The following is a 13,619-nucleotide window of genomic DNA, read 5'->3' on the forward strand; positions in this document are numbered from 1 at the left end:
TTACTAACGGTAATATAGTGAAATATTAATAAAATTTAAAACAACCGTTTTATATTTCAAATTTCAGCAGCCACTACTCCGGTCTTTAGTGTTACATGATCCTTCAGAAATCATTGTAATGTTGATTTGAAGTCAAGGAAACATTAATAATGTTGAAAGCAGTAGTGCTGCTAAATATTTGTGTGGAAACAACGATACCATGTTTTTTAAACTCAAAAGAACTGTATTTATTTGAAATAAATCCCAAATGTCTTTACTGTCACTTTTGATCAGTTTAATGTGAAATAAATCCAAAATGTCTTTACTGTCACATTTGATCAATTCAATGTGTCTAAATTTATATTTCATTAATATAGTATTATATTTATTATATACATTTTATCCTACAGCAATTTTAAAATGGTCTGCACAAAATGTATATGTATATATATGTATATATATATATATATATATATATATATATATATATATATATATATATATATATATATATATATATAGGCCATTCTACAGAATTGGTGCAAGCTGCTATCCAACAACCAAAAAACACATTTAAAAAGCATTTAACAATTCAAATCTTAGATCTAAGATCATTCTATTGTCTACTGAAACCCACAATATCATTTAAAATATTAGTAAGCTTAATATACATAAAATCATCATTTATTGGGTACTTTCAATTGGGAGGTGGCTGTCCAAACCCTAGCCCATAAATTTCAACTTATGAAAATGATATTGAAACAAGTGTTGTTTTTAAAAGTATGTTTTTAAATTCTTTTATAAAGTGAAGTTAAAAAAATATATATTAATTTTATATTTTCTTTGTAAACTAGGAAACTTTCCGTAAAAAAAAAAAAAAAAAAAAAAAGTTCACTACTGAAACACTTTGTTTTTAGACTGATTTTAAAGGGGTCATCGGATGCAAACTTTACTTTTACATGTTGTTTGAACATTAATGTGTGTTGGCAGTGTATGTACAAATCTACTCTATAATGATAAAAATCCATGCAGTGGTTTTTAATTAATCAGTAAAAATAATATCCCCTTTTTCAAATCAAGTCATTCTCAGATGCCTGTCGGTGTGAGGCCACTCCCACAACAGTTGATTGACATGAGCATCTTACCTCAGACCTGCCCAAAATCAGCTGTAACAGTCCGACCTCCATTGTGTCGATGATGGAGCAGGGATGTAAATTAGACAAGAATATCTCTGATTGAGCGATTGAGGTGTTGTGTTGCTGGATGTAATAATGAACGATGTAATAATGAATGTAATAATGAACGTTGAAATGCAGTGGATTACGTTTATTTGTGAAGGGAATGCGCCTCCCGATCTACATAAATGCGTCTTTGTTCGCGCAAATCATTTGTGATCCAGCTTCACTTACAGCAGAAGTGAGTATAAGGTTTTTTTTTATGAATCTGCAATCACCTTTCCTAATAACGTGCTAGTAAGCAAGTTTTGCGGCTAAATGCATTAAAAGCAGCTAAAGTAAACAATCTCTCTGAGCAGTAGAGAGAAAAGAGGGGTGGGGCAAATAGAGCTCATTTGCATTTAAAGGAACAATCCGTCAGAATGGGATGATTTTTGCAGAGCTCATTTTGACAAGGTAAAAAGGGTGTTGTTTTACACAACCACTGAGAATTTTTAACCAAAGTATATTATAGACTTTTCATTAGGACCCTAAAGAATCATATCAGCTTGTGGAAAATGGGCATCCGATGACCCCTTTAACTAAACCCATACATTTATGATCAGGAAATATTCCTGTGTCCTTTTCTCTTATAGCTACAAGATGCAAGTAGATAGGTCCCATCATTTTTAGGTAAATGTGTTCAAAATCTGTGTGTAACTTTAAGGAACGTCATTACCAAACACCTTTTTTTCTGCAATTAAGCACACTTTTTTCAGAGTTATTCCACAATATTTAGTTTTTATGTGTGTATCACTGTTCAGAACTGTGCTATCTAACCATGAAACTAAAATTTAGTACAGTTATACAATTTTTTTCCGTTTTAGTATGTTTAAGTAGTGTTTTAGTTTGCAAGTTAAAATTCTAAATAGTGATGTGGTTGCTACCAAAACATTACTGTCACTACCGAAAATGTGCAGTCACATGGGAACATGGGATGTTTTGTCAAAAATATAGTATACTGAATTATCAGCTATGTTATGATATTGTTTGGTTTGATGTATATTCAAACTAATGAATCCTTAAGTTTGAAACCAGTATGATCAACTTTTTGCTTTTTAAAAAGACAAATTGGATTCAAAATACAACAAATCTCATAAATCACACTTGAAATATTGTTAAAAAAGTAACCGTTATTGATTTACCTTTGAACAAAAAATTAATTAAATAGCAAAACAATATATTTACAATGTAGATGCAAACAAAATCTTAATAGGTCAATATAACCCTTCTAATTAAATTATTATTACTGTGTTTCGATAGTGAAATTAGGGGAAAGGGCAAATATTCGAAAACTTCTGAAAATAAAATATGAGAATTAACTGCACAATTACTAGAAATGTTTATCTTTGATATTACACAATTTGCGCGCACACATTTTTTGGAAAAAAAAAAAAAAAAAAATTTCCAACTCTGACTTTGAACCAATTCTGTAGAATGGCTCATATATGGATTTGCAAATGTTTTATGGTCTTCATATTTGCACATGGTTTAAATGAGAGAGAATTAATATATATTGTATATTGCCATTGCATTATTACTAATGCTTTTTACTTTACAAACAAGGCAAATGTGTTCAAGGGTCATTTCCTAACTCTACAAAAATTTCAGTATGTTGTTGTTATTATATTTAATTTAAAAAGAAGCTGCTACCTTTTACTTTATTTCCATTTCTTGTATTCAGAGGTTTTGGAAGTAACTGCCCTGGACACGACAAGTTAACTGAGGAAGATTTGTTGGCATTAGTTAAAAATTAAACCAAAGGTATACCAAGCTGAACTCACTATTTCTAATCTCTATGTAAAATAAACAAACAAATGCATGAATAAATTCCTTTCTGAAACCAGCTTCACCCAGAAAGGATGAACCTGCCCCCTAGTGGCAGCGACTGGGAGCAGCTGCAGCTTGACGCTGCCAAGAAGTTCCTCAGCTCAAGGCACAGAGCCATGTAAACAGACTTGTAATTGTGCATGAAGATGCATGTTGATATTGGGTTAAGCTTGACTTGAGCTATCTGGTAAACAAACGGAGATGCTCTCTGACTCATACCTCATCTGAGTCCCACTTGTCTGTGCTGCTTTTGTCCTGATTCACAACGTAGCCCGGGGGAAGCCAGTTTACCGGAGGATCAAATATGGATACCACCATTCGACTGGGAAGGCCCTTTTTCTTCCCCAGGCGATAAAGGTTACAGTTGCTGACCTGGAGATAACGGAACAGAAGTTTGTTTTTCATATAACACGTGAAGTAAAAACAAATTAAACAGCGTTCAAATAAATATTGGCTCACAAAACCTTTATAAGTGGTAACAGTTATTTAAATTAAATTATAATCTTCTCAATAAAACTCTAGTAACTGCAAATGCAAGTCTTACATATTCATCAGTTACACTTTAAATGGTGAATATTCTGTTAGTACAAAGCAAAGGGAATTTTTTTTTTTTTTTTTTTTCAAGAATGAACCTAAACGTAACTATCAAGATTATAAAAAGTAAACATGCAGCACAACTAAAGCTGACATTATCAAAAACAAAACAAAAACAAAAAAACAAACAAAAAAACTTAAATTAAGCACCAGAAACCTAAATAATGGATTATAAAAATATTTAACTCTATTAATACATAAGAATACTGTTTAGAATTACACATATTTAAGTAAATTAAAAATGTACTTTTTAAAACTTAAAGATAGAATTATTTAATTATAATTATTCTATATTATTTAAAATATATTATTTAAAATAAATTTAATACACTGGAAAAAATAGGAACAGAAACTATTTTTAGTCAGAAATTTCGCAATTACAAAGAAACAGTAAAAAACACATTGAGTTAAAAGTTAATTTTGAAGTAGACAAACTGAAATCAATTTCTTGTGAAATACTGAATTCTAAAACTAAATAAATATAAACAATCCATAATATAAATATACAATAAATTTAATAACACTATTTATTAATACATAAGAATACCGTTTAGTACAATATGTTGAAGTAAATAAAAAAAAATGACGTTTTAAAATTTAAAAAAAGATTATTTAAATTATAATGATTTAAATATTATAATATTTATATATTATTTAAAATATATATAATACACTGAAAAAATAGGAAGGAAAAAAAAAAAAAAAAAAACTTTTCCCCCCCCATAAATTTCACAATTACAAAGAAACAGTTAAAAAAAAAAAAAAAAAAAAAAAAAAAAACACATTGAGGTAAGAATTTTATTTTGAAGTAGACAAACTGAAATCATATTTTCTTGTAAAAATTCATTCCCGTAATCGGTTTTAAATTCCAAGTTCAAAATAATCTGTTTTAAAACAAATAAAAAAGTATATACTTAGTTATTAACTATTAAAACTAAAAACAGACACTATTAAAACAGTAAATATTTAAATCCCATGTAAAAATAAAAATAATATCAGTGGCTCAAAATGCATTATTATTTTGTAACTAAGGTGGTGTTACGTGATTTTTGCTTTGCAATTACTGTAATAATTTTAGGGCTGCAAAACGATTATATAAAAGTTTATGTTTACATATTTACTTTTATTTCAAATTTAATCACGACTAATCCTATATAATTTTAGTACATGTGGCTGAATCTTACCTTCTTGCTTCTCATGTATGACAGCCTGCCCTCATGGGCGTCAGGGTAAGTGCAGAACAGGTAGGTGGTGATGGCGTGTTTTAGGAAAGAGTCGCCCAACATCTCCAACCTCTCCAGATTGAAGCCGTCACTGGCGTTGGAGAGGGTCAGGGCCTGTAGGATGAGGCCGGGGTTGGGGCCCAAGGTTTTCGGAGAATCCCAGGCTGGACCTGTGCAGGTTGATGTAGATGTCACGTCAGAGACCTCTGATGACACTTCGGAAGGTGCTGTGGTGCTGGTTGCCGGCTCTGGTTTGGGGCAACAGTTTGAGGTAGGTTTTTTCACATGTCTGTCGCAGAGATCCGAGTTCCTGCCTGGGGTACATTCATCGCTGGGCTGGGGCTGTGGCTCGCCGGCTGGAGAGGGCCGCACAGGAACTGAGGTAGTGGTTTGTGTTAATAGGTCACTCTCCAGAGGGCCCAGCTGAGAGCATTGGCAAATGTCATGTCTGTGTGGAAGGTCGTCGCTGTCGCCCCGAGTGCCGTTAGGGAGGTTTTGGGAACAAACGCAGTCGCTCTTGTCTTTGTTCGGCGTTTGGAGATCAGTCACAGGGAGCACGTCGGTTTCTAGCTTTTCATCTGGTGTGTTGCAGTTCTCACAGGGGAGAGCGCCCTCTGGAGGCTGGGAGGCCTCCGTATTGCAGCCCTCCTGGGCAGTGTGGTCTGAATCTGAGCTTGTGCCGTGTTTACAGTGATCGTCGTCTTCCATACATGTGCTGGGGCAGGAAATGAAAGACTTGCTGTCGATGGATTTCTTCCATCCGAAATCCAAATTTGGATACCTGGGGTTAACATTCAGTGAGATTAGGACTCAAATGGGAGCAATTTTCTTAAAATACTGACACTGCTGCTTTCTAAGGTAGCATCCTAACTAAGATGTTACCTCACAAATTAACTGGAACACTTTATAAAGGCAGTAACCCAAGAGTTACACAAGTCTCAGTTACACAAGAGAAAATAGTTGAATTAATAAAAATGACCTGTTCAAAAGTTTACATACCCTTGATTCTTAATACTGTGTTGTTACCTGAATGATCCACAGCTGTGTTTTTTGTTTAGTGATAGCTGTTCATGAATCCCTTGATTGTCCTGAACAGTCAAACTGCCTGCTGTTCTTTAGTAAAATCCTTCAGGTCCCACACATTCTTTGGTTTTTCAGAATTTGATTATTTGAACCCTTTCCAACTATGACTGTATAATTTTGGGATCCATTTTTTCACAGAGGTCAACTATTACAGAAGTTTCAAACGCTCACTGATGCTTCAGAAGCAAAAACGATGGATTAAGAACCGGGGGTTAAAACTTTTGAACAGAATGTACATTTTTCTTATTTTGCCTAAATATCATATTTTTCATGTAGTGCTGCCCTTCAGAAGCTAGACAAGATACTTACATGTTTTCCAGAAGACAAAATAAGTTAAATTCACCCTGATCTTTTAATTCAAAAAGTTTTCACCCCCTGATGCATTGTTTCTCCTTCTGATGCACCAGTGTTTGAACCTTCTGTAATAGTTGCATACGAGTCCCTCAGTTTTCTTCAGTGTGAAAAGATGGATCTCAAAATCATACAGTCATTGTTGAAAAGAGTTCAAATACACAAAAATGCTGAAAAACCAAAGAATTTGTGGGACCTGAAGGATTTTTCTGAAGAACAGCAGGCAGGACAAACAAGGGACTCACGAACAACTATCACTAAACAAAACAAAACAAAAAAACAGCTGTGGATAATTCAGGTAACAACACAGTATTAAGAATAAACTTCCAACAATTATTGGCAAAACAAAAAAAGTATCACTTAATGCAAATAGTTAAAATTTGCTAAATATTGGCCAATATATTGGCTATGGCAATATTATGTTTAACCACTAATCAGAATCAACCATTTTTAACACCGAATGACAGCTCTCGAGTTTCATCAAAAACTTAAATTGTGTTCCAAAGATGAACAAAGGTCTTACAGGTTTGTAACGACATGAAGGAGAGTAATTAATGACACAATTTAAATTTTTGGGTAAACTATCCATTTAAAATACTGTCTATGGAGAGAGCTCGGGTTTGGAAAAGAGTGATGAGTGCAATCCATATGATTTGTGGATTTTTTTTAACTGACCTGAAATCAGGAGGCAGGGTCTGAGCCCCTACACCAGCGTCAATGGCTGTCTGAGACCGCAGCTCTTCGGCCGTCAGAAGGCAGTGAAGTCTGTAGAGAATGCTGGGAAGGCAGACGGCTTTCCTCCACAAAGAGGCTGGGATGGGGTGAATGGCACAGAGCTCCGGAACTAAAATCTAAGCAGATGGAACAGAAATACAACCAAAAACTGTTATCTGATGTGAGTCAAACCTCTGTTCGTACGTTACTGCTCTCAGTGGGAGGAAATACTCAAACAAGCGGAGTGATTAGACTTAATTCAGGTATGAGGGCTTATAATTATCACCGCAAATTCTTTCCGTCAGTTAATACCTGTTTGTTTTGTAGGCTTTCCCACTTGGCCTTTCTCTTCTCTGCACTGCTGAGAGGAAGGGCTTTCCCCTTTTGATTAAGGTGCCGGGGAGTTAAAAGATTCAATCTACAGGAAAAGACCACCATGGACATATAATGAATTTTTTAGGGAAGAAAAAAAGAGCACATACCAGAATTTGCCTTTTTTTTTTTACTTCCTACCTTGAAGATGTGTGGTCCACATCCAGTAGGGGCTGGTTAACATTAGACAGGTCCAGGTTGTACTTGGTTTTGTAGTACTCAGCGAAAGTCTCATACTCTGGAGAGGGGAATTTACTGAGCGGGGTGAGGTCTGTGTAAACGTCAGCCACATAGAAGCGATGTGGCTGGTCAAAATTACGATACCTTGGAGAGAGGAATGGGACAGAAGGGTAGAGTTCAGCTTCAGTGAAAACAAAAGCACAGTATAAGTCATCAATGAGAGCTTAATTGCAAGGGCAATAAGTACCTTGGAATGATGACAGCATCCTGGTAGTCCTCCAATTTGAAAATGAATGGGTTTTGCTTGGTGTACTGAGTATTTGGAATGCCAATGCGTGCTTCAGACTTTTCAATATCCTCCATGAACTTGAAATCCAGGTCCAACGTATTGGAATCCTCAACTAAACAGAGCACACAGTATAAGACTAGGAGACTAGGGCTGCAACAAGTCTTCAGTTAATAAATATTTCATAGCCAATATCTCAGAGGTGCAAAATAATTTGAATTTAAGAACATAAAGCTGTAAAATAACAGATTTATATTTTAGATGGCAACTTCACAATTTTGCAATCCTATTACAGTGTTTCTGTATAGTATAAAGACACAGGGAAAAATGTATAAAAAGGAATCACTGGTAAATCATATTTTTTCAAAGACTAGACTATAGTAATTTTATAATACTTTTTTTTATATACTATTTACACTAACAATCAAAAGTTTTTGAACAGCAAGATTTTTATTGTTTTTTAAAGAGGTATTTTCTGCTCACCAAGGCTGCACTTATTTGGTCCAAAGTACAGCAAAAACAGTCATTTTTAAATATTTTACTATTTAAAATAACTGTTTTCTATTTAATATATTTTAAAATGTACTGTATTCCTGTGATCAAAGCTAAATTTTCAGCATCTTTACACCAGTGTCACATAATCCTTCAGAAATCATTCTAATATGCTGATTTGCAGTTAAAAAAAAAAAATTTTATTATTATTATCATCATCAATATTGCAAACAGTTAAGATCAGTATTTCTCTGAAAGAAAAAGCTTTTGTTACATAATACAACATACCATTCAGAAGCTTGGAGTCATTTTTTTTTTTTTTTTGCAGCAAATCTGAATTTTAGAATGATTTCTGAAGGATCACGTGACACTGAAGAAATGATGCTAAAAACTCAGCTTTGAAATCACAGGAATGATTTACATTTTAAAAAATATTGAAATAGAAAACAGATATTTTAAATAGTAAAAAAATTCAAAATTTTACTGTTTTAGCTGTAATTTGGATCAAATAATTGCGGGCTTGGTGAAAAAAAAAGACTTAAAATTTAAAAAATTTAAAATGTTACTGTTCAAAAACTTGAACAGTAAGTCTGGTAGTGTACTTTCTCTGACCGTTTTCTCTGTAATAATTTATTAGACAAAACTGATAAGTAATGAAGATAAAGAATGCAAGGTCCTGTAACATGACAGCGCTGTCAAAATAAAAGTCCCAATGCTGTCAAAAAAAGTCCTGCTTTTCATTATCAGTTGTGTCTGTGTGCTGTGGAATGAATTATCTCGGATGATTTTTTTTTAAATGGGGAAAAAATGGATAAGACCTGGAATGCCCATGTCTGTTCAATAAAATACAGGTCATAAAATGTGGCATTTTGTCCAAACAGTGAAAGTATTATTTGACAGATTCATTACGGATCTAGATAAAACCATATCTTAAACTGACAATCAGAGGAAGGACTTTAATCTCATATTCAAACAAGACAACATCTCGCTCTGACTGACTCACCAATGTTGAGAGGTAGAACGCAGTAGGCAGAATCTGCCTCTACAGGCTTAAACTCTAATGCTGGCTTTTCCAGACGGAGGATATGGGAGAAAATGTACTGGTGCAGTCGTGTGATCAGCTCCAGCTGCTCCGCGCTCAGAGTGAAGCCCGACTTCTGCAGCTCAATCGAAATGGTCACCTCACCAGAACGTGTATACACAGGAAAGTGAGGGATCTGAAAGTTCAAGGCAAGTTAATGAATTTCAGATATAATCAAACAAGGGTCTCCAGATTCAGAAAGAGAAGTTAAATAAAGGGGATTACCCGAGGTATTGGTTTAGCTGTCAGAATGCCAAAACATCGGGTAGTGTCTTCCGGTGGGTACAGCTTCCTCCGCCGGAAGTTGAGTTCATCAGGAAGAGGGGTGGTGAGGACCATCCCTATGACATAAAGGTAGCAAGGCTGCTCTGGCACAGGGTAGCACCCCCGCAGACACTCTGGTATCTACAAGACAGCATACCCAACATGATTTGATACCTTCTACACATTGTGGTTAAAAAAAAAGAAAACAATCCTTTATTCTGCAAGGATGCATTACATTGATCAAAAGATGACTGTAAAAGATTTGTGTTATCAATAATGTTTCTTGAGCACCAAAATATTAGAATGATTTCTGAAGGATCACGTAACAATAAAGACTGGAGTAATGATGCAGAAAATTCAGCTTTGCAATCAAAGGAATAAATTACATATATATTATAACACGAAACAGTCACAATATCAAAAAAACAGTACCAAAAAAACAATTCCTAACAGACTTTTAAAAAGGTATTTTGGGTTCATGGCACTTACGGCTTTTGGGTAACACTGTCTCCGTTTGGTGGAGCCTGGTCTTCCTGGCACGCTCGTCTCCTCCTCATCATGCAGGTCCAGCTCCTCCTCATACTTCACAGTTTCCTTTCCCACGGGCATCAAATGATCATCCAGTTCACCTAGACACGAACATCACACATCAGTCAGTGACTCTCAGTCTCAGAATGCATTAGAAATCCTGTATATTTACACTTTTTTTCATGCTTACCAATTTTGTGCAGCTTTTCACAACAGAGAAGTGCGACAGCTTTCTCGGCAAGTCTTGCACAATTCATTGTTGGCCCCTAAAGAGATGAATAAACATTTACAAGACTTTTTACTTTCAATCAGAGCTTTATAGAATAAAAATCACAACCATTTTTGCTCATGTCCTTCAAAACCTGTATGACTTTCTTACATGGAACACAAAAGATTTACAGCTGAACATCCAAACTTTTCTGTTTCATACAATGGGAGTGAAATTTTTTCAAGAAAAAATTGTAAGTGAAAATGTAAAATTTCAGTCTTTGTCTCACACAAACAATTATATGGCCATAAAAGCCTTGGAATAAGCCACTCAAACCATTTAGGCCACATACACACTGCAAGTTTCAGGAGTGACAATCGCATTTTAACGCAGGAGTGAGTGTGAACAGAACAGCAGTAACTCCCGCATTTGTAACCATAGCAACATTTTGGCATCTTGCGGGAGTGAACAAGAATTTAGCTGTTTGGGTATCTGCCATTTTTTACTAAAGACTCGTTTTGTTTGTCGTTTTTAACTAAACTACCACTGATAGATGTGCTGAGTTTTGTTTATGCTCGAGAGGCTGCTTTAGAGAGCGCTGTCTCGCAGTGTTGCCATGTCCACATATTTACAAGCGCTGTTAAGCATGTTTGGTCTTAGCTCATAAAGCTAGGAACTTTATGGAGTTACAGAAGAAGACCACTTCCAGAACAAAAATTCACAGATAATGTACTCACCCCTTGTCATCCAAGATGTTCATGTCTTTCTTTCTTCAGTCGTTATGAAATTATGTTTTTTGAGGAAAACATTTCAGCAATTTTCTCCATATAGTGGACATATATGGTGCCCCGAGTTTGAACTTCCAAAATGCAGTTTAAATGCAGCTTCCTCAGTAAACCCAGCTGAGGAAGAAGGGTCTTATCTAGTGAAACAATTGGTTATTTTTATAATAATAATACAATTTATATACTTTTTAATGTCAAATGGTTGTCTTGCATTACTCTGCCTGAACTGTTTTTTTTTTTTCGGTCCATGACAGTTAGGGTATGTTGAAAAAATCCCATCTTATGTTCTCCCTTCAAAATCGCCCTATATGGGTGTTTGATCTTCTTTGCATGTTCACTTCAGGATGATTTTGGAATGATTTTTGAAGTTGAGGGAGAAACTACGATTGGAGTTTTTCGACATACCCTGTCTTGAACCATAATACATAGAGTTCAGGGACAGCAAGACAACAGAAGCGTATGAGATTGAAAAGTATTTAAATAGAATTTTTTTTTTTTTTAATTAAAATGACCAATCGTTTCGCTAGATAAGAGCCTTCTTCCCTGATTGGGATCATTTACAACCACATTTGGGATCGTTTGAAGCTGCATTTACACTGCATTTTGGAAGTTCAAACTCGGGGCACCATACCAGCCCATTATATGGAGAAAAATCCTGAAATGTTTTCCTCAAAAAACAATTTCTTTACGGGTGAAGAAAGACAAACATGAACATCTTGGATGACAAGGTTTTCGGTGTAATAAAACAAAGCATTTGTGTGTTTCAGTGTTTTCTGTGCTTGTCCTTTTTTGCTTTTTTTTCTATGAAGATCTGGCAACACTGACACTTTACTGCATGGCTTGTGAGCGCAACTATCAAAATGTGTCAAAATGTGCTAAGGTTAAGACTTCTTTCACTGTTATTTTCTTGCATCTCACATACAGACGAAGTTCCATACACAATGCATAGAATTTCTATAAAATGCGGTTGCCACTACCTGTACTTTTCGGGAGTTAATTCGGTTGTCGAATGCGGTTGTCTAGTATTTTAGTGAATTATGTGTGTACAGAACGTGATTAAGGAGTAAAAGGCGAACTGACAACCGAATTTAGCTGCAGTGTGTATGTGGCCATAGACAACTTTTCTAGTGTGTCTGATTGTTGTTGTTGTTTTTTTTGGAGTTTGACAGCTCACGGTTTCCATCCACTTTCATTATATGGAAAAGAGCAGTGTAAACATTCTTCAAAACATCTCCTTTTGTGTTCTATGTAAGAAAGTCAGTCTAACAGGTTTTAGAATAACACAAGGATGAGGAAATTCTGACAGTCTGGGTAAACTCTCCCTTTACTCCTAGCAAAGAGAACTAAATGTCAGAATATTTAGAAAAATGTCAAATATATTTTTTCAAGAACTCACGGTGACAGGAACTCTTAGTGGTGAGTTAATGGGTAGGAAGAGTGTGGATTTATAACCTCCAGTCTTCAGCTCCATAGTTTTACACTTCGGAGCAAGATGAGTGAACGGATCACTGGGTAAGCGAGCACAATATCTGCACAACACACAAAAGCATTTAAGAATGACATTACATGCAACAAAATAGAGCAATCTTTGATTTAGAAAAGAGTACTAACCTGTTGACGTGCCCAATGGCTGTGTTAATAGTGACACGGGGGCCGCCGTCCTCTGAGCGCAGGACGTAAGGTGGTAAAACGTTGTCATCATCAGTCACCGGCTCCAGTTCAAAATCACTGCACTCTGCTGACTTCGAACACTTGTTTCGGAGGATCTAAAAGATGTGCAACTCTTAGTATGACACGTCTTAATGTACACACAACCTTCTTCAGGGAATCTCATTAAACCTGCTGACCTTCTCTATGGCCTTGTAGGTCTTGAGGTCTTCTTCAAATGTTTTTGTCCGCTCGCTGTCAGCTAGCATGATGTAATTGGAGACTGGAGCCCGGGCGCGACCTTTGGATTGCACGTACGACCGGTACTCTGTCGGCAGGTCAAACCGAACGACCAAATTGCACTTTGGAATATCAACGCCTTCTTCCACAATGCTGGTTGCAATGAGCAAGTTGGTTTCATGGGCTCTGAACTTCCTCAGGACCTGGAGAGTAATGTGAATCAGCAGTAACAATTACGATCAGCACAAGCTAAGGAAGTGACACAAGAGACTTCCTAGGACTGCTGGATTCTCTTACCTCCTCTTGTTTTCTGAACTCCACCTCCATTTGTTTGTTGCGAGGCTGGTTCTTGCCGATGCTGTGACCCGTGATGAAGTTGCTACTGATGTAGGCCAGCTCTGGGTCCTGCTTTCCAGCCTCCTTGATAAGCCTGATACACACAAATAGTACAAGGTGCATTCAAATACCTTTGACTAATAAGCAATAATAAGCAATCTGCTAAACACTAACTAAATATATACAAGATTGGTGTGAACAAGATTAAATCT

At 35.7% G+C, this 13,619-nt stretch overlaps 1 protein-coding gene across 1 annotated transcript in view; it reads right to left on the reverse strand.

Annotated features, from left to right (window-relative positions):
* dicer1 (dicer 1, ribonuclease type III) overlaps positions 1-13,619 on the reverse strand; it is a 38,906-nt gene that overhangs the window by 8,694 nt on the left and 16,593 nt on the right. Inside the window, exons 11-24 of the mRNA XM_051133497.1 lie at positions 13,369-13,501; positions 13,032-13,274; positions 12,796-12,950; positions 12,581-12,713; positions 10,382-10,457; positions 10,153-10,292; positions 9,625-9,804; positions 9,322-9,535; positions 7,788-7,941; positions 7,502-7,684; positions 7,301-7,406; positions 6,950-7,125; positions 4,802-5,621; positions 3,243-3,395 (exon numbers count right to left, since the gene is read on the reverse strand). Coding sequence (XP_050989454.1) covers positions 3,243-3,395; positions 4,802-5,621; positions 6,950-7,125; positions 7,301-7,406; positions 7,502-7,684; positions 7,788-7,941; positions 9,322-9,535; positions 9,625-9,804; positions 10,153-10,292; positions 10,382-10,457; positions 12,581-12,713; positions 12,796-12,950; positions 13,032-13,274; positions 13,369-13,501 — 2,866 coding nt within the window. The remainder of the gene's footprint in view (positions 1-3,242; positions 3,396-4,801; positions 5,622-6,949; positions 7,126-7,300; positions 7,407-7,501; positions 7,685-7,787; positions 7,942-9,321; positions 9,536-9,624; positions 9,805-10,152; positions 10,293-10,381; positions 10,458-12,580; positions 12,714-12,795; positions 12,951-13,031; positions 13,275-13,368; positions 13,502-13,619) is intronic.

The sequence above is a fragment of the Labeo rohita genome, chromosome 17, assembly GCF_022985175.1.
Source record: "Labeo rohita strain BAU-BD-2019 chromosome 17, IGBB_LRoh.1.0, whole genome shotgun sequence".
Classification (NCBI taxonomy): Eukaryota; Metazoa; Chordata; class Actinopteri; order Cypriniformes; family Cyprinidae; genus Labeo; species Labeo rohita.